This window comes from Phyllostomus discolor, chromosome 1 (genome assembly GCF_004126475.2).
Source record: "Phyllostomus discolor isolate MPI-MPIP mPhyDis1 chromosome 1, mPhyDis1.pri.v3, whole genome shotgun sequence".
Classification (NCBI taxonomy): Eukaryota; Metazoa; Chordata; class Mammalia; order Chiroptera; family Phyllostomidae; genus Phyllostomus; species Phyllostomus discolor.
Window position 1 is genome coordinate 136,679,235 of NC_040903.2, and position 24,695 is coordinate 136,703,929.

General features: G+C 39.1%; 2 protein-coding genes and 1 non-coding gene across 4 annotated transcripts in view; 1 reads left to right on the forward strand and 2 right to left on the reverse strand.

Moving 5' to 3' along the window:
• The window catches only part of AP4S1 (adaptor related protein complex 4 subunit sigma 1), a 39,419-nt gene that overhangs the window by 13,984 nt on the left and 740 nt on the right, over positions 1-24,695 (reverse strand). Inside the window, 3 exon segments of the mRNA XM_028506744.2 lie at positions 171-239; positions 1,388-1,474; positions 4,109-4,316. Of these exon segments, the coding sequence (XP_028362545.2) occupies positions 171-239; positions 1,388-1,474; positions 4,109-4,246 (294 nt within the window). The 5' untranslated portion in view covers positions 4,247-4,316.
• LOC114493637 lies at positions 23,160-23,290 on the reverse strand. The gene has a single exon (XR_003684258.1). It is a non-coding gene; the product is annotated as a small nucleolar RNA SNORA66 (small nucleolar RNA).
• The window catches only part of STRN3 (striatin 3), a 114,147-nt gene continuing 113,466 nt past the window's right edge, over positions 24,015-24,695 (forward strand). The window contains exon 1 of one of the 2 annotated variants that reach the window (XM_028507968.2): positions 24,015-24,588. In XM_028507968.2, the coding sequence (XP_028363769.1) occupies positions 24,307-24,588 (282 nt within the window). In that variant the 5' untranslated portion in view covers positions 24,015-24,306. The remainder of the gene's footprint in view (positions 24,589-24,695) is intronic. The other variant, XM_028507967.2, reaches the window with a different exon arrangement.

Consider the following 24,695-nt stretch of genomic DNA (forward strand, 5'->3'; position numbering starts at 1 on the left):
TAGTTTTATAACACTTTGCATGAGCCAGAAGCAAAGGTAAAGAAAATCTGCCATCATTTGAATTTTAACTTTTACATATTAAAGTTCTGTATTAACACATGTTCTCGATAGAGACCCATTTCTGGGAGACTGGCCTCAGGGCAAAGCCATTTTTAATTCATGAGACTTACCACTCGACTGAAGTACTCATCTAAAACTTCCACAAAGTTATGGATAAATTCATAAATCGCCATCTCATTCTGAAATAAAAAGGGAAGGATGCGGTCAGTTTTAGAATGGCCCATGTATAAACCAGACCTGAGCTGCCTGGTGAGCAACCAGACTCTAGAGCATGCGGCTTGACATGCAGATAATAATGGGAGCAAAGCAGCTTCCCACAGACAAGTCTTCAGAATAGTTTTATGACTCACTTGTTTAACATAAGTTTATGAAGAGGAGAAAACCTTAACCTTTAAAAAGTTTCAATGTGCACGATGAATCTAGCTGGACTGAAATCGGGCTGAGTCCAGCGTTCAGAACTCTGAGCTCCACTCCCTGACTTCATTAACAACTGGTTGAAGCACAATTTCTCAGGTTCTGCATGTCATCATGTTTCTATCTGTGAAGATGGGGAAACCACCTCAAAGTCTGCTTCACTGATAAAAAGCTGAGATTTCAAAGTATTTTAGATCTTTAACACCCTTTCAGAGATTCCATGGCTATAGGTGCTGTTGATCTGGGACTGACATTTCTGAGGAGATGTAATTACAACACAATCATAGGCAGTTTGCCTTGTTTCTGATATGTCAGCCCATGCTTAATTCCACAACTGACTGGCCACTATACTGGAGAAGCTGCCCCACGTGTCACACATGACAATGGCAGGGCACTAGTAATACTTGGGGCTAAGGAAGGCTTTCTGTGGTTTTGTACAAGCTGCTTATTTAATCCGGTAAAAGTCCTAGGTATGTCTCTTCCACACAGCTTTCTGTAGCCTTGATAGAAACCAAAATCCTTCAGCCCTGGCCAGGTAGCTCAGTTGGTTAGAGCATTGTCCCAACATGCCAAGGTTGTGGATTCAATCCCTGGTTAGGGTATATATAAGAATCAACCAATGAATGCACACATGGATGGAGCAACAAATTAATGTTTCTTTCTCTCAGATCATGTCAAATGAAAAATTTTTAAATTATTTTTTAATTTTAATTGTTGTTCAAGTACAGTTTTCTGCCTTTTCCCCCCACCCTAGCCCACCCCCCTAAAACAAAATTTTTTAAAAATGGGAAAAAGATCAACGTAAATCTTAAGGAGGCAAGTAGGGAAGTAAATGTCAATGTAAGGAGAAATAAAAATCAGACTGTTATGCCTAATTTCTTTGCACCTTCCATAGACTCTTCTGTTTTCTTACCTCAGTGTCATTAACTCCAACCACAATGAAGAGAGCAGCATACTGCCGATATATCAGCTTAAAATCCTTATATTCAATGAAAGAGCACTGGACAAAACACAATTAGATATTAATTGCTATGGTTGACAGGGAATTCTTCAAAATGGCATACATAAATTTTAGGTTCTCACTTGAGTATCTGTCAAGACATTCCTAGAAATACCCAGCATTAAACTGTTACGCATCTTTGCTGGTGGCGCCCCCACACAACGTTCAGCCAGCTACTTGGAAGCACTTGTAGTGGGAGGCGAAAAGTCTGCGCGTTCACGCAGGTTCCCGCCTATGCTGCTTCTCTTTCCTTTGCTTGGTTCTGTGTGGAACTCAGCAGGCAAAGCTACTAAATAATCAGCTATTTAAATGTCCTCCAACATGAAAATAAATCAAAACGACAAGATTTTCTTCTTTCCACCTCCCCTAGGCTGTTTTGGAAGCAGTTAGGGATTTAGTTTTGTCCTACTTAACGGTCACTGAAGAACCAAATATATGTAGCATACACACACACACACACACACACAGAAACAAAAAACTCAATTTCTTTTTCCTAGATGCACAGAAAGAATCAATGTAGACTCTTTTATAAATTATTTAAAGATGGCTTTTGTGTGGCAATGCTAGACAAAATCTCTCATTGTAAACAGTGCTTCCTATGAATTAATAACTAGCTTACCACCACTGACTTGTGGATAAAACAGCTCCCTTCCCATTTATCTGTCTCCTACAGTCACTGGACAAAGAGCAATGGGAAGGCACTGGGTGGACAGGAACTGAGGAGCAGACTGAAGGCAGAGCCTGCCCTTCCTCTGGCCTTTTGGGTGTGCCTGACCAAATGTGCTCGAGCACCAGCTGTATGGCCTTTTGCACTGGACATGTTGCTCTCGGGTGCCCGGATACACCTGGGAATGAAGCTGCAAGTTTTGATCATGGAATTTCTTCCATGGGAAAGCCACCTGACAAACTATAAAATGGAGAGATATGAGGCTTTTATTTAAAATTAGGATAAATGTAATAAGTACCAGACCATTCTGCAGCTTCTGGCTCACTATAGAGCTGGTGTGACTTCTAGTCAGTCAGATCTTCCAAAGAACCACAACCTATTTGAATAAACTGAGGAACATTTTTGAAAGCCTCTCAGGAGTTTCTGACATTAAAAATATATATTAAAGCACCTTTGTGGATAAAATAAAAACTAAGCTGAGATTGCGCTACTCTGGTGCCTGATTATGCCAAAAGCCCAGTGGGTTTCTATTAAAGTCTAAAATAATTTAGAATGCTTCAAAAATATCTAACAGTATATTCATTCCAAAGCACATATTTCAAAGGATAACATATCAGTGAAAAAGGTCTTTGAAATAATGGAGCTGAAGTTACAGGAAGATTCAAACGTGAATCTTCTGGAGCGTGTTTATCTTCAAGTCGTGGCTATTTACACAGCCCTTTAATGGTTTCTGTTTCCTCTGACAACTACACGAGGCAGTCTGTGCAACAGCAGGCCAAAGTAGTAATTCAAAGAAGACTCTTGAGATGTTCCGACTGGAAAATCAATTCAGAAGCCAAGGGAAACACAGTTCCAACGTGTTAACTTCTGAAACACTGATGTAGTGTAATATGTTATGACTTAGTGGTTCCCACAGGCAGCCTTTCTACGTAGGTAGTGAAATTGAGAATTGGCAAAATGAATGGGTGTTTTAAACAAGCTTTCTGATTTTGCCTCAGTTTGTTCAGTGATTTCCAATGGGTTCAAAGTTTAGGACCCAGATTAGGTAATTCTTCAATTAAAGTTCTTTGTAAAAATAAACTCAGCTTTAAAAATTCCTATTTATTATTCTTTTAATGATTTAATTTAACCTCAATTTTGGTAGAATAAATGGATTTACTGTTACATTTTTTAACATCTAGTTTTCCTATCTGCATAATAAAATAAGACAGGTGGAAACCAAGTTTGTTTTTATTTTTTTTAAAGATTTTATTTATTTATTTTTTGAGAGGGAAGGGAGGGAGAAAGAGAGAGAGAGAGAGAGAGAAACATCAATGTACTGGGGGCTGTAGCCTGCAATCCAGGCATGCGCCCTGACTGGGAATCGAACCTGCGATGCTTTGGTTCGCAGCCCACACTCAATCCACTGAGCTATGCCAGCCAGGGATCCGAGTTTGTTTTTAAATCACTAGTTCCTGTATTCTGTGGGTGGTATGTTCACAGAAATGGTAAGCAGAAAGAACTGCACCCCACATGAGAACCACACTGCTATCCTCTGGCACAAAGTGGGTCTTTAGTGTTTGCCTCTGTACTGGTCACCTGACCTTCAGCTTTTGGCTTAAAGAAAGCCACCTGCTACAGGCACTCCTAAGAGTTGCAAGGGCTGAATCCATAAAAACAAATAAAGAAGATATGTCTACTGGCAGGAACACATTTGAGTTGCCATTTTCACCGTGCATTGAGACAAATACGCTGACCTAAATATGAAGCCAAGACTGTTCCTGGCTTTCTTTCTTTTTATTTTCCTTAAGGAGATGTAAGGAGATGTAAGAAGAGCTATGCTTCAATTTTCATTTCACTTCACTTGCTATTTTCTCTAATAGCTATTGCAAGAATGAAGTTCAAAGAAAATTATGGTCCTTGACACACAGTAGTAACAGATTTGCCCCTATTGAGTGCAGAGATAAGAGAGAGAATCAGAAACTTACTTGTTCATTGGATCGAGAGAGACAGCTCTTTATAACCTCTGTTTCCAGAAGTGTGCGCTTATTGATCTCCACATGTTCATAGTACTTAGAGAGTCGGGTCTGCCCTTGTTTATTCACCATGAGGAAAAATTTTATCATTTTTTTTCCTGGCCAGTGTTTTTCCAAATGTAGGTCAAAAGTTATGGCAAGGGGTGGTTATAACTAGAACCTGAAGGAGAAAAGAACAACAGAAGGGCAAGATCAAATTTCTCCAAGAATCATATTAAATGTGTTCTATAGATGAGCAAGAAGTAAATAAAGTGTCTTCTTTTATCATTGGTTTTCACTGTGATGAACTAAATGAAGTTTTACTAAATAATTAAACATAAATGGTCATTAGTTATCTTCCAAAATATTTTTGAGTATCCACAGTACCTCTACTCATATCTGTTGCATTGATTCATCAACATTGTTGGACACCAACTATGTGCTAAGAACCAGAAGAATATGGAGATGAAGAAGTAATGATTTCTGATCTTCACACCTAGTAAAGGTGCTAGATACATAAACGACAGCAATCCAAGGTGATGAGTTGTAACTGGTACACAGAAGGGAAGGACAAGGAACATGGCAGGAAAGTTGGGAATGGTTTCCCAAAGAAGGGATACTTAAAAAGTCCTTAAACAATGATCTAGAGGAAATGACACTGAGGCAGAGAAAACGGGGGTAAAGCTCCGGAAAGTCCACTGTAGTGTAGTCCAGAGCGCAGGAAGAATAGTCGCAGGAAATCGAGTTGCTCATACAAGGTGAAATTGGCTTTAGAAGTCATGCTCAGGAATATGACCTTTATTTTATGAACAGTGGAGACAAGACCTATGCAGGGAAACTTTTCCTTCCTGAGTGTTGGAAGCAGTGGTCATAATAGCAACTATCTGTCAAAGTCCTCTAACAAAACTGTGTAACAAGTCCTATAAGGCCTTGTACTAAGCAATTTACATGTTACATGTTATTTAACTTTCACAATTCTCTGAGGCAAGTACTTCTGTTATCCCCATTTAAAGGACAAGCACGTTGAAGGTGAGGGATGTTAAGACACTTAGAGTCCCTGGCTTACTTTGTGTTAGAGGCAAGCTGCAGCTTAGAGGATGAGCATGTGTGTGGGCCTGTGATGGCTCCGAGCTCATCCTCATCACTCAGGGGTCCATGCTTATGGTTTCATTTCCAAGTCAGCCATACGGAATCTCATGTTTGTTCCTTTTATAGATTAACACAAATTTTTAAACACAGATTTTGAAATAATCAATTGCAATAAAGCACAATACTGACCGATGGCCAGTCCATCTTTCATCATGAGCATCCAAGCTGCCTCAATGGATCATCTGACAATATCATAGTCACATTTTGTAGTATGTACGAAACCAGTGCAAAGCACCAAGGCTAACAATACCTCTTAAACTTTTAAAATTTAGAATAAGTTTTACAATGCAAAAAAGTTGCAATGCAAAAATGTTGTAGCAGATTATGGGGGATAATACTTGGACTAAATTTTATACCATTTTTTGCATTCCCAGCTCATCTCTTATTTCCTCAGCCCTACCAGACAGGTGGCTGTGGCACAACAATTCAAGGAGAAAGTGCCAGACCCAGTGGGGCAACGCCTGGGGTTGCTGTGTTCGTTCAGTGTGCAGAACAGGATGTTATCTAGACCAGCTCAGCAGGGATATGACAGCTGTACCATGGGGGACACCTGTGGTCATTCACTCTCTTTTCCAAGAAAATAAACTCACTACCATAGGTGGGATTGCAACATACTCTATATTGTTAAGTCATTTGGTATTATGCGTTGCTGTTTTTTAAAAAATATTGATTTTAGAGAGAGAGAGAGAGGAAGAAGAGAAAGAGAAATATCAATTTGTTGTCCCACTTACTTATGCATTCATTGTTTGATTCTTGTATCAACCTGCCCTGACCAGGGATTGAACCCGCAACCTTGGCGTATCAGGTTGACACTCTAGCCAGCTGAGCAATCCAGCCAGGGCCATGTGCTGTTTTTATTCTTTTCACAAATTATTGCCAGTAAATTAAGGCAAGTGACTAGTAAATTAAGATTACCATCCTTTTTTTTTCTTTTCAACAAAGTTATTTTAAAACCATATTTATGAAAGTTGGAAATTATAATTCTATACCCTGGATTTCAACTGCCAGATAAAAGAAAAAAATATTGTCTCAAAGGAATTCATGCCTAACCCTTTCCCTTTAAATCCCCTGGTTGCATTAAGTGGTAAAATAAGAAGTAAAATGATCCCATTGAGATGTTACACCAAGGGATCAAATTGGTTTCTACCTTACAAGCAGGGCATTCCTTCCTACTGACTTCAAGAGTGAGGACAACAAACAAGGATGTGGTAAAATGATACTCATTTGGGTTCAAGTCTTGAAAATAGGAGCTGAAGGCATCTAAAGACTTGAATACAACACTATTTTTGCATACTTACAAACAATTATACAATATGTAACTGTAGAATTATACAGTGGTAATAAAATACATATACAAAATTATAAATTATTTGTATTATAAAATATATGCCAAAATATACAATGCAGAAACTCAGAACAAGTATATATTTTAGAAGTGAAGATGAATGTTTAAAGCATTTATTTGGCTTACTAACCATCAGGGAGGAGGGAGATCAAGTAATTATGAAACTGAGGTAGGGCAATAAGGAATAAGTCCAGACAAGTGCTGGGAGTGGTGAGGGAGCAGGTATGAACTTCCTCTCCTTATAAACTCTCTGCATTCAACAACACACAAGGTTGGGAAAGACATTTTGATAGTCAGGAACTTAGATTCCACACCCATGAGCCTGTGTGAATGTGCAAAGAAAAAGGAAACCTCACTGGGGAAAGTATTCATTACAGAAAGAGAGCAAGGCTACATAAAGAAAGGCCAAGACTGGGGAGTTAGGTAGACTCAGTAGTATGTGAACAAATCAGTGCCCCAGGACCCTATGTGATACACACTTTATGCCTAGAGAAAAGAGAGACTGGAAAGATGGAAGTACCTATGGAATTGGGAAGTTTTCAAATTTCTGATGATGTATTTTGGGATTTAGAACTGGGAGTCCTGCGCTGACCAATGTGGCTCGGTTGATTGGGCGATATCCTGCAAAGCGAGAGGTTGCAGGTTTGATTCCTGGTGAGGGCACATGCCTGGGTTGCAGGTTTGGTTCCGTTCCAGGTTGGGCACAAACGAGAGGCAACTGATCAATGTTTCTCTCTCAAATCAGTTTCTCTCCCTCTCCCTCATTCAAAAAAAAAAAAAAAAAAAAAAAAAAAGCCCTGGCTGGTGTGGCTCATTGGATTGAGAACCGGCCTGCAGACTGAAAGGTCACTGGTTCCATTCCTGGTCAGGCACACACCTGGGTTGCTAGCCAGGCCTCCAGTTTGGAGGTGTAAGAGAGGCCACCAATTCTATGTTTCCCTTGTACATGTGTCGCTCCTTCTTTTTCTCCCTTCTTTCCCCTCTCTCTAAAAAATAATAATATAAATAAATAAAATCTTAAAAAACCTTGCCTAGGGTAAAAACAAACAAACAAACAAACAATCCCCCCCCCCCCCCAAAAAAAAACCGGAAGTCTTTATACAATAGATTGTTGTATCCAAAGATGACAACCAGATTTCAGCCTGGGTGCCAACTGTGACTAACTGTACTCACTGCTTTGAGCACTGTGTTGGGAAGGATCTGGAGCTGTTGTCGGGTTCAGAAGAAAAGAATGCCATGGGTGATTAGTAATGTCAGTCATGGGTTAGAAAGCTGGGTGTGGCAACACATGCACCTATCTGTCATCCCTCTCATGCACTCACTCCCTTCGTTCTGCCGAGGGGAAACTGACCCTTTGAGACGTGAAGTCCTGAATTCTGGTCTCCTGACTCATAATATAATGCTGTATTTAATTTGTCACACTGCCTCTTTGACTCACTTGGTGTGCTAAGTGTTATTAAATATTCATTTAGGCTTAATAAACATTAATGTCAGGTAGCTTTGGGAATGATCAAGTCAATGTTCTCTTTTCTAATGCTGTTACACAATTAATTTGGGAAATATCAAACAATTCTCTGCATGAAACTAGTATGAAGTTACTAGAAATGAAAATGGTATTCGATGATGGCTAACATCCTTTCTGATTCTAAATGCTTTCTACGTATCTCTAAATTGTACCTTTCTCTCTCTCTTTATCACTCTAAGGTAATATCATAGAAAAACATGTTGATTTGCTCCATATAAATGATTGAAATAAACCCCCCAAGTTAAAAAGCAAATTTCCACCAAGGAAATGTATAGTACGCATACAGTATAATAGTCAAAAGCTTGTATGGCGCTGCTGCTTACTGGTTTTGTGATCCTGCGCAAGTTACTTAATCTTTTTGGACTCAGTCTGAAGTACCACGGGAAAAATAATAGTTGTACCTGGTGGGTTGTGAGGGTTAGAGGAGTAAGTAATGTAAAGTTCTCAGAACCTGCTTGGCAGCTGGCACATAATAAGCGCCATGTAGGTAAGTGTTGGCCAATGTCAGTATGACAGGACAGCACCTTTTCCTCAGTGAGGCCTTTCCTGCTTTATGCCAACCCCTTCATTCTAACCACAAAAAGCTGGTCATCCTTTCTTTGAACTCATCACTGTATCTTATAAAACCTGCTACCCTATATCAGCAATTTTCAACTTGTGGGCTGTAGCAGGCACACTGATGACTCACGAGGACTTTTAAAACATGTTGTACCTTATGATCCAGGCAGCGGCACTAATGTGTTTTCCATTAGGCTGTTAAATAAAAATATGACAACAGCGAGCACAACAATAGCCATCCAGTGTGAATGAATAAAAATTATACCTATTGTTTTGCAGATTGGCAAAAAATATATTTTTGGTGTAGGGCAGAATTTTAGTAATTAGTTTGCGTACCATGAGATGGAAAAGGTTGAAAATCACTGTGCTTGAGTGATTTTCATTTTTTTATTGTGATTGTAAGAGAGGTATTTTATACTGTGACCTGTATATAGGAACATGTATTATCTGAAAAAAAAGTTCACAGAACAGTGCTTACCCATACTGTGCATATTGCACTCCAGTGTTTTCTTTGACATTTCACTTTGTAAAAACTGAAGCTGTGTGGGATTTGGGTTACAAAGATGTATGGATTTTTGAAAATTCAGCAAATGTACTTTAAAGATTCATGTATTTATTATATGTAAATTTTAAAAAGGTTTAATTTATTTATTTTAGAGAGAAGGAAAGGGAGGGAGAAAGAAAGGGGGGAAATCATCAATATGAGAGAAAATCATCAATCAGTTTCCTTTTGTATGCACCTCAATCGGGGACCAAACCTGCAACCCTGGCATATGCCCTGACCCGGAATCAAACCTGTGACCTTTCACTCTATAGGATGACACCCAACCAACTGAGCCACACTGTTCAGGATGTTTTATTATATGTAAATTTTAATAAGCTAATATTCTAGTTAATGATATAAATGTTGAAGTATTTGGGGGAAGTGTACTGACATCTATATTTTAAAATGAACTAAAAACTAAGATAAATTGATGGATAGATGGATGGTTAGATATATGATAAAGTAAGTATAGTAAAATATGGTAGAATGTAGGTGGTGAGTATATGGGAATTCACTTTGAAATTCATATATATTATATAACATGATATAAATATTACATACATAATATGTTTATATATATAATTAGTGGTCCCTTAAATGAAGTGTTAAATGAACACTAACTTGCTGTATTTTCACCATAAAATAAATATGCAGACTCTACAGAATAGAAAAATGTAGATAAAATAATGTTAAGTCACAATATCAGAACACTAAATTCTATACTCACATGGATTACAAGTACGTAGAAGGAACATCTAAATAGCTAAAGATTAAAAAGACCAGATAGAACCTTGGCTGAATGGAGTGTTGTCCTATACACTAAAAAGTTGAGGGTTTGATTCCTGGTCAGGACACATACTTAGGTTGTGGGTTCAATCCCTGGTCCAGGCGCCTATGGGAGGCAACTGATAGATGTTTCTCTCACATTGACGTTTCTCTCTCTCTCTCACCCCCCTTCTTTCTAAAAACAATAAACATATCCTTGGGTGATGATTAAAGAGACCAGATAGAAATCATACAAAAACAACAAGAAATAAAACAAGCAAGAAAGAAAGAGACCAGATACATGAACCTTGAAAACATTATGCTAAGTGAAAGAAGCCAGTTACTAGGACAACATATTAATGATTCAATTTACATAGAATGTCCAGAACAGGCAAATCTACAGTGACAGCCAAGTAGATTAAAGGCTGCCAGGGGATGGAGGTTCAAAGGGCGAGGGCTAAGAGGTGGAGAGTTCTGATGATGGTTGTACAAACATGTGAATATACAAGAGTACAGGGCCATTGAATTGTAAACTTTGAATGGGTGAGTTGTATGGTATGTGAATTATATCTTGTAAAGCTCTTTTAAAAAAGAGATAGATAGACCAGACAACCAGGAAGAGCTTCCAATGCCTAAGCTAGAATTATTTGAACAACAAATAACATACTAGACTACAACCCTTAACAGGAAGACAAGCAACACAATTTAAAAAATGAACAACAGATCTGAAAGTACATCTGAACAAAGAGGATACATGAATGGCTAATAAGCACTTGTAAAGATGTTCAGCATCATTATTCTTTAGTAAAATGCCAATTACAACCATTACTATCTCACACCCACTTGAATGTCTATAATTAAAAAAGCAGAAAATAAGTGCTGGCCAGGAAATGGAGACACTGGAACCCCCATACAGTGCTGGTGGGAACATAAATGTTATAGCTGCTTTGGAAAACAATTTGGCAGTTTGTTCAAAAGTTAAACACAAATTTATCATATTATCCAGCAACTCTACTCTTATGTATATACCCAAGAACTGAAAACATATGTGCACAGAAAAGACTTGAAGATGAATGTTCATAGAAGTATTATTCATAATAGCTCCAAAGTGGAAACAACCCAAATGTACATCAGCTAGTGAAACAATAAGCAAAATATGGTATATCTACATACAATGGAAAACAATTCAGCATTAAAAGGGAACAAAATACTACTACATGCTACAAAGAATGGATGAATCTTGAAAACATTGTTAAGTGAAAGAAGTCAGTTGCAAAATCCTACCTATTGTATAATTCCATTAATATGAAATATCCAGAAAAGGCAAATCTATAGGTAGAAATTATACTGGTGGTCACCTAAGGCCAGGAGAGGAAGTCTGGAACAAATTGGGCATGGGATTTCTTTTTGGGACGATGTAAATCTTTTAACACTATATTGTGGATTTGTGCAACTATAAATTTACTAAAAATCATTCATTATATATGTACATTTTATAAAGTTCAGAGCTAGCATGAAATATAAGCAGGATGTTCAACAGAAAAGCAGAAAAGGAAGGAATTATAATGATAAGCAGATGGGAAAGGAATTATACCAAAATGTTTTTTCCTTAAACCTAGATGGTAGGACTAGGGGCAATTTTTATTCTCAATCCTTACTTTATTGCCCAAGTTTTAAGAAGTGTGTTACTTTAAAAAAAATTTATTGATTGATTTTTAAGACAGAGCAGGGAGAGTGTGAGAGACAGAGACAGAGAGAGAAATAATAATTTTGATGCTTCCATTGGTCGATTCCTGAATGTGTCCTGTCCGGAGAGCGAACTGGTAACCTTGGGAGGCTGAGACAACACTCTAATTAACTACACTGCCAGGCCAGGGCCAAGGCTGTGTTACTTTTAGTGCCACACACACAAAATTTGTTTAAAAGTTGAGTTACATTATGTAACTTTGCAAAATTATTCAACTAAAAAATTTTTACTTTGAAATAATGAAGCTGTTTCATTTCTTGTGGCATTTCTAAATGTCATATTTCTTTAAAATATATATTGTTTTTCCAAATGGATGTGCTGACAGCATCAATTAGTATGGCCAAAATACAGGAACTATGGAAACAGATACTACTAGGTTCTATTTGCCACCGTATCAATTCATTCCCTTGGCCTCATGAGCTCTTTTTGAACTTCCCCATACTTCCATGAGAGGAAACCACAGATCAGTAGCAGATTTTCATCTAATTTGGAGCACTTAGCATTTGTAATATGTTATATACTCTTTTTAGACACTAAAACAATTTGTTTCTTTGCTTCAGTATTTAGCGGAATTCCACACTGATTCAGTCTCCTCATCTGTCACCTGGGAATGACAGCTGCCTTGCAGACTTACTGGGAGCACGGGAGGAGATAAAGGAAAGGAAAGCACTCAACAGAGCCCCCTTGTTCCTCCTCCTCCTCCCCAGTGTGAGCTAGATATTCTTCCTAACAGATTCTTCCTATTGCAGTTCCACTGAAATGTGACTTCAAGAAACTTGTCATCCATTCTGCCTTTCTTTTCATTTTTTCTCCTGACCCTTGTCCCTATTTGCCTATCTAAACCTCTCCTTTATGATTCAGGGTACATTTTCAGTAGCTTCAGCTGAGACTTTTACTGCTGTTAAATCTCTGGGTCACTCAAATATTTCAACATTTGATTAATTTGGCATTAAACACATTTATATGTGTGCTGCTTTATTTTTTACTCAAATACTTTTTAAGGAGCTAAAACCCTTTAAAATCTTAAATTCCAATCAAATTCAAGACTTGTGGAAATCCCGAACTATCAGTTCTGCAGAAAAATTAGGAGAACACTTTGAGAATAACCCTTAACAGTGTATCTGAAAAATCTCTAAAGCTTCATGTATCTCTCAGATGTTTATCTAAAACCATTTTGGTAAATTTATTAAAAAGTCTAGTTAAATTCTGGTCCAAAACACAATGTAAGTCTCCAAATAAGTATGGTTATTTGTAGCTTTAAAACACAAATAAAGCAGAGATAAGCTGGAATTTTTACTGGAAAGGGTAGATGATGTATTTTTGCACATGTTGAAGTATCAGATTTCCTATCCTAAATTATGGGGGGAGGGGCAGTGAATGGAAAAATTTTTAAGGTCTTTATTAGGAACATGATTAAGGCGGGGGGAAGAAAAATAGTATTTCAAAAACTGAGGATAAGGAATTTATATACTATTAATAGACCATGACATTGTCTATTTGAAAGTGCTTGTTTTATTTTTGTTCGTTAGTCATCTGTGTGTGTAAGTGTACGCGTGTGTGTGGAGTGGGGGGATGGAGGGCTCGAGAAGAGTCTGGCCGCCTGTCATCTGCCAGAGAGGTACCGACTCTCAGGCTTGGTGGTGGTGGGAGGCGTGCACAGCTTCGAGGCACAAACTGCTAGTGGTGGGGTTCACACGGGCCTGTTACCGTTATTGGATATCTCACCTTCCACTCTTCTGAGGATGGAAAAGCTGCTTTGGGGCAAGTAACGGTATGCAGCCTTCATTATCACAAACAATGGAGATTCCACGTATCTTTCAAAATCAAAATTACATTTTTTTCTCTAAAATGATCTTTCTTTTATTTGGTTTTAGAATCAGGTAATTTATTTTGAAATTTAAAATAGGGAACTAAATTTTTACTTTAACACAACGTGGGCATGGGTTAGAAATAGAGAAGAAATAGCCCTGTATGGGTACTCTTATTCTAAATTGTTTGGTTAAATTTAGCCACACGAATTAAATTTTTGTGCTTAATGACTGAAAATCTTCATTGAATTTTTGGTTTAAAATGACACCCAGTATCTTAGTTTTAAAGAAGCAGTGGGACAGGAGATTTAGAAATCTCCCGGCTGCGATACTCCAGGATTTGACTGTGGTGTTACAATGTGTCAATACAGAGAAACTAGAGGATGGAACGAGGATTACTATGTAATACTTCCTATTCCTATAAAATAGTGAATCAAGTTTCCCCCTCAAATTAGCAACTACTTCAAACCAGATGTTCTGGACTGAGATATATTTAACTTCTCAACTTCTTAATTTATAAGAATTTTATTAATTCTTGTTGGACATCTGATTTCCCATAAAAACTGTTAAAGACATATAAAGATAGATTTTTCTTATACATTTTTCCCTCTTCTGAAGAGTAGTGAGTGACTCAACTCACTAGAATTCAAATGACAGGCTTATAAAGTGCTCTTATAGAGTCAAATACAATGTTACAGACTTTAAATTCAAATTGAACTAAAGGAATTTAAAATTAAAATTTGATATGCTGATGGTTCCTATAGTTTTATGTCAAACAAAGAAGAAACAATAAGTAAACAAAACCTCACGGGGTGCAGAGACATCTCACTTTACACAAAATGTATCTCTAAGAAGTCAGATATAAATTGAAAATTTAAGTGCTATGCTGAAATTATGAAAAATGTTTGTATAAAAAAATCACTCAATAATTTATCTGAAATTAATTTGTTTCAACATTATAAAGTCTTTTATCCTAATGTTCACATTATCTGGGGGGGGAAATTAGATATCATATGATTTTTTTTCATTAAAAAATACAAGAAAATAATACTATGAAACTAGAGCTATGCATTAAAGGTATAACAATCTTCCTAAAGTGTGTCCTGAGTTAAAATCAAGCACTATTAAAAGCTACATTAATATTTTTGGAGCCTGAAGATATCACTTGAAAGATCACTGCTCTAATAACAAATTCTCTTTGCAGATCATCACTCTAAAGGAAGCAATGAAACAAAATTATATTAAACCTCAATTTGGGGATCAGTTTACTTACCCAATGGGATCTTTTTGTTAGTGACATGGCCACAGCTAATTCTAATTCAAGTAAATAAAGTTCCCAGTGTTTGATGGTGGTCATGAAAGACCTCCACTGCTACAACCTGAAAGGCAGTATTCACTCTGTCATATCATGTGCGAACATGACCCAACATACCAACTCATGAAGGAAGATAAGAATGGTAGAAAACACACAGAGCTTACTAAACAACCAGGCGCTGTTTTGAACACTTTACCTCTATTCATTTAATCGTCATAATAGCTCTATGAGTTAAGAGACTGTTTTTATCTTCACTTTACAGATATGCAACTTAGTCACTTGCCAAAGGTCGCTCAGTAAAATGGTGGAGGAAGGACCCAATTCCTGTTGCCTGATGCTGGCACTGGGCTCTCACCTCTGCCCTTTGGCTCCAGGTTTGTTTTGCTTCAAGGCTCTACTCATTCAGTGATGGCTGTAACAGAGTGGACGCACAGTTTCACTGCCTGTTCACTAGTGGTGTACACCTAGCTCTGACTCTCTATACAAAAGTGTTTACTGGTTAATATGGATATTTTGGCAGTTCAGTCTTGGCCCTGCAGCATAATACCAAAGGCGCAATACTATCAGACTATTTACTTTTAGTTGATCTCAACATGGAGCCTAAAATGCCTCAGAAGTGGCTTAATCAGATACTGCAAAACTTTAAGACAATAGAGTCCATACCACTAAATTTATCACACTTTCTTTAACATTTGTGATGAGACCTAAACTTCTAAAATTCTTACGTCTGATTTGCTCTTAGTGAGTTCAACTAATCTCCTTTTCTAGTTCCAATAAATAAAACATGCCCAGCAAATGCTGTCCAAGGCTAGTTTGCAGACACGTATCTGAATTTAGTATCATTCTTGTTCAGATCAGATGTCACGGTAAAGGCAGAGCCTTTCAGGTGGCCTGCTTGGCTGCCCTTTGCTAGGAGCCTTTTTGGTTTTCTCAGTTTTACGATAAAGTGTAGCAATATTTTACAGCTCCTGCTGAAACTACATGGGAGATTCAAGTTGTCAGACAGAAGCCTGCCCGACTGTTGCCCAGAGAATATTCATACTTAAATTTATGCTCATTTATACCTCACAATCCTTGAATAGCACCCCCCCCCAAAAAAAGCCACAATAACTAGTAGTGGTCAAATAAAAGTATTTTAACAATAGGATTATAAGAAATAACTTTAGGTTAAATAGCAGGTGATTTAAACTCTAAAATGCCTAGAGTATACAGAAGCAAGAAAGGCAGCAGAGTAATTTTGTGATCTCCCAGAATCTTGTGAAAATGGTGAGAACAACTAGGACAGAAAAGAAAAAATTCTATAGTCAACATCTTTACCAAAAAAAAAAAACAAACCCAAAAAACAACTAGGTAAAAAACATCCCCTGGAAATCTAGAATAGTGATTTCTTGAAGGCTGTGCCATGGCAGGTGTACTGCAAGAAGTTTCAAAACATGAAATACCTGACTCTTTAGTCAGGGGCATGACCTCTTCTCCCTCACGCTGTCAAATAAAAAATGACAACAGCCAATATAACAACTGCCGTCCATTGCATCAAAATTATACCTATTTTTAAATGTCAGATCAGCAACAAATATTTTTTTGGTGTGCCACACAATTTTAATAATTAGTTCATGTGTGCCATGAGATGAAAACGGTTGAAAACTGCCGCTCTAAAACACTAACAGGTAGGATCAAACTACTCTTAGTGACAAGAAGGGGGTGACCACAACTGTGCTGACAGAATGAAGGTTCGAAAAGATGGAATTGTAAGGGTCAAAAGAGCCAAGAAACCTGGAAATCACCAAGTCATCAATCAAAGCCCCCTGACCCTTGAAGTGAGAACCACACAGTGTGCACTGAGAGGATGACCCACAGGGTCCCTTTTGCAAATGAGTGCAAGGAAAGATCTGGTCTCAAACCCTAAAGGCCTGGAAACACCCAGCAGAACCTTTTATAGACGCATAGACCCCACATGGGGAGAAAATGTCGGGGGTCGAACACAATATATTTGTTAAAAGACAGCTAGCTAGCAGCGCAGGCTAATAATAGCTAGGTCACGACAATTATTTTATTTATTACTGAAATTGAGATCACGAGACATTATGTGCTGCCTGCTGTGATACATTAGGAAGTATACTGCATCCCCAATAGCAAGTATTTTTGCCAAAAAACTTAATACCTGACTCAAACCCAGCCTCTCTACCTAACTTCTAGTTTACAGAAAATAGAAGGGAAAGGAATATGCTAAATAACACAAGAAAAATACAATCAGCCAAATGTGGGAAATTCTACAGGATAAATTAACCTTGTTTCCTCAACAAACAAACAGCATGATGATGGAAAGTGAGGGGAGGGCAAATCAAAAAGAACCAAAGACATACCAGCTAAAGGAAATATACAGATTTTGTTTGGACCAGGCATTAGACTGAATAAAGGAATAACTATTAATTTTGTAGTGATACCACTATTTTTGTGGTATTTTTTTAAAGGCCATAATCTATTAAAGATACTAGAGAAGCATGTACCAATATAATAATATGATGCCCGGAATTTACTTTAAAACATTCCTGGGGTCTGCCATGGGAGCCGGAGGAAGGCCGTGAATTCTATTCCAAGGTATCTTTAGCTTGGCAAGTAGTGCTAGGGGTACAGCTCCCTCTTTTGAGTTGAAAATTTATGGACAAGAAGTTATCATTGAAATTAAACGGTGGCAGGCATGTCCCAGGAATAATTGCGAGGATATGGTCCTGTGACAGATGAGTATGTGATGATGGCAAACAGCGGGCAGCAGAACAACACTGGAACTGTGGTAACAGGGAGAAGCAGTATCATCGTGTGTTCATCAGAAAAATCAACTGCACACGTCTCCTCTCCAAAGGGCCTGGTTTACTATGAAAAATGGACTGCATATGTTTTCATATCAAACTTTTTGTTAAATATATGTTTGTATCAGTCAAAAAAGTCCTGATGGGCTCTCACTGGAGCACACCCACGTCTTTCTTTCTTCTCGGGTGTCCATCTTTCCCTCTCTCCCCTAAAAATCTAAGGGTCCCCACAAGATTTGCAACCAGGGGAGCAATGGATAGTGGCAGCTCAACCTAGGCTACTCCCCTCAACCTGTCTCCCAGGCCCCTTTTTCTCTTACTTTTCAATGAGCTAAGAGCAGCCCTGCCATGGCTCACTTTTCCTGTAACGTTCCTAGGGAGCCATAGCAGAGCACCCCGTGGGCCCTCTCCTGCTGCTTCTTCTGTCCTAAGCCCTTCGTCTCACTGTCCCCAGCTGTAATAATCATGCTCTCAAAAAAAAAAAGTGTCTATGCACAATTTAAAGTATGGGGTCACTATAGTAAAACCTATAAAACAAGGAACAAAAGACAGTAATAGTTATTTTTTAAAATTTTCTTCATTGATTTCTTTTAAAGAGAGAGAAAAGGGGGAGAAAGAGAAACACCAATTTGTTGTTCCATTTATTTATGCATTCTTGCATGTGTCCTGACCCTGGATCGAACCCGCCGCCTTGGTGTATCAGGATGGTGCTCTAATCAAATGAGCTAGATGGCCAGGACATCAATAAGAGTCATTTTTAAATGCTCTTGAAAATTCTTCAATTTTTTGTGGGGCAATTGTCATGTACTTTAGGTTAGTCTATTATATTAACAGAAAGACAAAACTAAAGGTGAGCATTATTTGAAAATATAGTTATTAAAAATAAAGTTTTGTAAATTTTTGTCAAGTTTAAAACATTCTCCAAAGAGAAAACTGTAGGTGACATAGATTTTCCAGGCAAGGCATCTCTGTATGGTATCATTCTTTTGAACATTTTCTCCAGTTGTGCCGACAGGAGACAAACCACATTTCCAAGATTGTTAAATTATTACCCTAGGAAAGTTTTGGCAATTTTCCATTCAGTCACATTTTCCAGTCATTTGGTTCTCATGTTTATAGACCTAGTTGTTCAGTTTGAGCCAATGTCCAGGAGGGACTCAGCTCCAGGCAATTCTTTGTTTTATTTCCTTCAATTTTGACATCTCTGTGAGTTAGCTATTATACAACATTATCACAGCCTACTGCTTTCTGACTCATAGTGCCCATGAGACAATTCAGGAATGAACTTGGAGTAGAATTTTATATAGCATGCTGAGTTTCCTAAAGGTTTTGGTGCCTATTTGTCTATAATCTGTGAAGATCCTTTTCTTTTTCTTTACCACACAATATATTATTTGAATAGTTTAAGTGCCCTGCAATGTATTTCTACAATTTTCTTAGCCACTGGCAACTACTGTAATGAGAATTAGATATCTGATCTTATTTGGCAGGTCAAACCATGGTGCTGATCAAAGCTGACTCCTCCTTTTTTGTTCCATCTGCATTTTATAGCTTGCTTCCTTGCTTTTTGAACACATGCCAGCTCTTCTCAAAGATCTTCCTCTGGGCTCTAAAATTCATTAGTTCTCTGTATTTATAAATGTAAACACTACATCATTTTCCCAAGTGACTGAATCACCTCAAACTACCTAAAGGGCCCTGGCCAGGAAGCTCAGTTGGAGTGTTGTCCCTATACTCCAAGGTTGCAGGTTCAATTCCTGGTCAGAACACATACGAGAAAACCACCAATCAATATATCAAGAAGTGGAACAAATCACTGTTTTGCTCTGTCTGCCCGCCTCCCCTCTTCCTCTCTCTTTCTAAAATCAATAAAAAAGCAAAACCTACCTAAAAAGGATTTCAAAAGTACAAATGATGTGGTGACATTCTGTAAGGTGTACAAACATCTAATCACTATGTTGTATATTTGAAACTAATATACATGTCAACAATTAAAAATAAAATAAAAAAAGACAAAATAAATCAGACAAGAAAAAGTACATATAATTTGGGAACCACAGACAGCAATATTGAGCCCATGGTAGGGCAGCAGGAGTCAGAATAGTGAAGGGAGATTTTATTTCTTGTTTCCAAATACATACACACACTCACTGATATAAGAGTAGGAACCACTTTCTGTTCTACTTATGGGCTTCGGAAGTGACCTAGAACTCTTATCTCAGTTTTCTCTCCTCCCCATGGAGGTATGCAAACTTGTCACAACTTTTTCAGATGACGCAGAAAGATGACTAGATTACTTACCTGAGTGTTTGTGAACCAGTTTGAGCTCTTTGTTAGAAGGATGTCAGGTACAAAGTCAGCCGGATGTTCAGGTAAGTAATTACAGGACATCATATAGTTCTCAAAGGCAGAGTCAAACTCATTGTACATTGGGTTTTATAAAAATCAGGAAGAAAGTATCTGAGTGTTAACTAGTTTGAACTTATTTAAAAGCCTGGACTTCCTTAACATATCTTTGCACTTAGGGGTGTTCAACCTTTTGGTGTCTCTGGACCACCCTGGAAGAATTGTCTTAGGTCACACATTAAATACACAAACACTAACAAAAACAAAAACAAAAACAAAATCTCAAAATGTTTTAAGTAAATTTAGATTTTGTGTTGGGCTGCATTCAGAGCCATCCTGGGCCACGGGTTGGACACCCCTGGACATAATATATATACATAATATATAACAAGTCCCTTTTTGATAAAAAAGAATAAGCACACAGGGTTTAAGATCAGCCAATAGAAAAGGAAAAAAACAGCTAAAATTCTAAACTGATTAAAGACATAAATAGGCATTCATGAAGATCATCAGTAGTATACTTAAACTGAGAGAATCAATGGGAGTGGAGGAGGGATGGTCAGACTGAAGAAAGGACAGAACAAAGAGCAAGCTTCAAGCAGAAGACTGCAGAGGAAATGACTCAGCCACAGTGTAGGGAGGGAGTTCCAGATAGGTGAGTTGTAGGTGATAATATGCCTGGGAAAGCTCCTGACTTACAGAAGACAAGATTCTAGGAGCTCATTGCAGAGCATCCTCAGGAGTCATGGACACAAAGCACAACGTCAAGACTGTAAAACATATTTTCCCAACAAAGGGGAAAATCTTGGTGTCTTTTACTTTTAATACTTGGGGCAGTTCTGGTCATTGAACTATAAGAGATAACTGGTATAGTGGTAGCAAGACTAATAAAAATGATTGAGGGGAAGGAAAAATATTCGTATCAATTTAGTGTAAATTTAAGTTATTCATCAAATGTTTATTGGGGATCTCACTGTCCCAGACACTGGAGATACAGCTTTGAACAAGAGGGCACGGGTGCTCTCCTCTAGGAAGCCATCTGCAGACAAGTGACTATATGATCTGGGAAAAACATGGCCAAAGATTGCACTAACATTAATAAAAACATAATTAATGTGAATGTAGACATGGTCAAAAAGAATTCTTCAAATAGGGAGCACAGTAGAAATTTTAAGAGATTGTTTTAAGACAGATCTGGACAGATATTAAGGAAGGCAGGGTAGTTCATGCTAAGTAATTTGCCTAAAACTAGACTGGAAAGTCTGTGAAGGCAGAGATTATGTCTGTTTGGTTCACAGTGGATCATCAGGGACTAGCAGAGTGTCTGAAAAATAGTAGCCAATCAAGCAATTTAAAAAGAATAAATAAATGAGTGAAGCAAAGACCTGTAGTACCTGCTATGTGCAGGTGCTAGTAAGTGTTTCACTGACCAGTATATAGACAATTTAAATACTGCAGTAAGTAATAGGAAATGAACATGAGTATTAGTAGGATGGGGTTTCTAAATAATTCAGAGATTTGGAAAGCTTCTTGGAGGAAGTAATACGTGGCCTGAGTTTTGAAGGAAGAAGGTATGGAAAAGCACTGGGCACAGCATGTGTTAAATTCCTATGGAATGAAACATCATTATGCATTTGAGGAACCAAGAACAGTTCAGTTTGGCTGGAGAGAAGAATGGGGTGACAAGATGGTGTGATGATAGATTAGATGATAGGAGCTTCTAGAATTTGAAGGATCTTTATATGTTGTGCTAAAATTTGGGCTTTGTTCTAAATCTGGTGATCACTAAAGATTTTAGGGAGGGAGTAACAGGATCAGATCTGCCTTTTAAAGATCACTCAGGCCATCAGTGGTACTGGGAGGTGGGAAGGTTTAAACTAAGACATGAATGAAGTTAATGGAATAAGATATGAAAGATATTACTGAGAAAGAGAATGGATGTGGGTGATGAGTGAAAGGGACCAGAACGACTGCCAGGCCTCATATTCGGATGTAGTGCCACTTAAGACAGATAACAGAAGAGGAGTAGAGTTTTTTGGCTTTCTGCAGGTAAGGGGGAGAAAAAAAAAACTATTATAAACCTAGTCTTTACTTGAATTTGAGGTACCAGTGGGAAATATAAGTGTGCAAGTTCTGCTTTTTTTGATGCGCACATCGTGGAGGTCAATCACACTCTCTCACAAATGTTTCTTGTTGTATATAGGTCTTGAAGCAGCATGGGATTTCTGAAATTTTATGTGCTGGGAGTCCCCTCAAAAAAGAACAGGGGGTCTCATAAGCAGGTTGAATGTTAATCATTTTAAAATGGTGAAATCGTCTTTAATAACACTGTAACCTAAGACCTAATTTCATTTATAAATAAAATATGGCAGCATGGATAACAAGTCCAATCTGTTTTCTAAACCATAACAGGAGAGCAGACATGATAGAACAAGATGTATTACTTTATCTGCTTGAAATTACACTCTGAGTGGGAGCATTTGAGATCTTGCTCCCAGCCATGTATTGTCAGCTGGGCTAACAATACATGGAGGAACCAAGCTAAAATAAACTCTAATAGAAATTCAAAAAGAAAAAGAAATTATACCCTGAGTGGTCATATATATTCCATAGTAAAAATTTTATTTGTAGTAGAGAAAAAACTTACAAATGCAATAAATTTCATATGTATTTTATTGCACAGCTGTAATTATTAAACCTCTTTTTCTTACTATGTTGTTAAATATTATTTTTGTTCTATTCTTCAACTAAATGGTTATTAGCTATATTAACTTACAGGAACTTATTAGTTCATTAAGGATGTTTCCTGGAAATCTCATTACATAAGAATACACCCACTATAGTACTTAAGATTAACCTTGTCTTTTATGTGTATATTATATTCGCTCAAACAACATTGGATGACCCAAGAAAACATATTTGGCCCTTCATCTGGGATTCTAAATTGTATTCACGATGCATTTTTAAAGTTCCATCAAAAGATTCTGGTATGAATTAAGTACTTGTAAGCTCATTCACTTATAAAACATCAAATTGTTAGTCTAACCAGTCCCTTTCAAAGTTATCTTTCTCCTTCTACCCACCATTTAAAGATCTAAACTTTCTTCTTTTTTCACATTGTCCTGGGACAGAATGGACCACTTCAGAAGCTTCTGAGGCTAATGCATTTCTACCACAATTACTTCAACAAACCTGGTTCCCCTCACTTCTGCAACAACATGCAGAGTAAGCGATCAGTGTCTGCAGATCTGAACTTTTTCATCACTCCCCCATCTCTCAAGGGGAAAAAATGAAAACAATAGCTCCTGCTCTTCTCCCCAAACCCCAAAACACAATCCGTCCCATAATTAGAAAGAGGGGAGGCAAAGTGGAACAAGTTGCGACGGGTGACCGGGAGCGCAGAATTGGGATCAAAGCCGGGGCTCGAAACGCCGACAGGGTATCATTCATCATGTCCGGGAGAAATCTGGGCTATTTGCGAAAAGAGAACGTCCCCAAAAGCCCCAGAAACTAACTGGTGCTAAAAATCAGAGAAACAGCGAGTGAGAGGCAAAGAGGCCCGACCCACTGGGACCGCCTGAAACACGCAAGGAATGCAGAAGAAACGTCAGGAATCCGGGACCAGCTGCGGTTGGCCAGAGCTACCGCCAAGGTTAAAACTAAGCTCCAAAGGCAGGCACTTCGCTGAGACCCTTGGCTGGGGAAAGGCGCCTGTGAGCTGTGAGCAAGGGAGGCTGGAGACCGAGTTGCTCCCGAAAGTAGGAGTACGTAGCCCTCCGAACGGTCCCGGTGGCTGGAAACCCCTAGCAAGTCTGGGGGCGGGCCTAGGGGCGGGGCCGGGGCTCCTCCGCCTCAAACAGCAGGCCAAACAGCGTCTTCAGTGCGCCTGCGTAGAGTGAGGCCGGGCTCTATTTGGCTACAGGGCGTGCGGCAGCAGCGTTCTCTACCCAGCATGCTGCGCGGGGAGCGACGGCACTACGTCCATCTCATCCCAACCCTGCCCCCTCTACCCCTCCCCTTCAGGCCCCCCTATCCCCGCTTTCCCTAAAGTGAGTGAGTGAGACGGACAGATGGAGGAGGGACTGTAATGGCGGCGGCCGGCTGCTCCTTGCTCTGACCCACGGCAGGCATACAGCAACTATCCCCACCCCGCCCCAATCCCAGCTGGCCTCCGCCCCGCCGCCGGAGCGGGGCCATCCTCCCCGGCCCTTCCCCCAGCTGTCGGCGTCTCGCCCTGCGCCCCGGCCGGGGCCCCACACACAATGGACGAGCTCGCCGGAGGCAGTGGTGGTGGCCCGGGGATGGCGGCCCCTCCACGGCAACAGCAGGGACCTGGGGGGAACATGAGCCTTTCGCCAGGGGGCAATGGAGTGGCGGGCAGCGGGGGTCCTCCTGCCGCCGAGGGAGCGGGTCCAGCGGCAGGCCCCGAGCTGTCCCGGCCGCAACAGTACACTATCCCAGGGATCCTGCACTACATCCAGCACGAGTGGGCTCGGTTCGAGATGGAGCGGGCGCACTGGGAGGTGGAGCGAGCCGAACTGCAGGTAACTCGCTGGGGTCGGTGTGTGGGACGGCTGCGGCAGCGGGGTTCCCCGTGGGGGGTGGGGACGGGACTTCCCGCATTGGGATCCCGCGGGCTTGGGAAGACCAG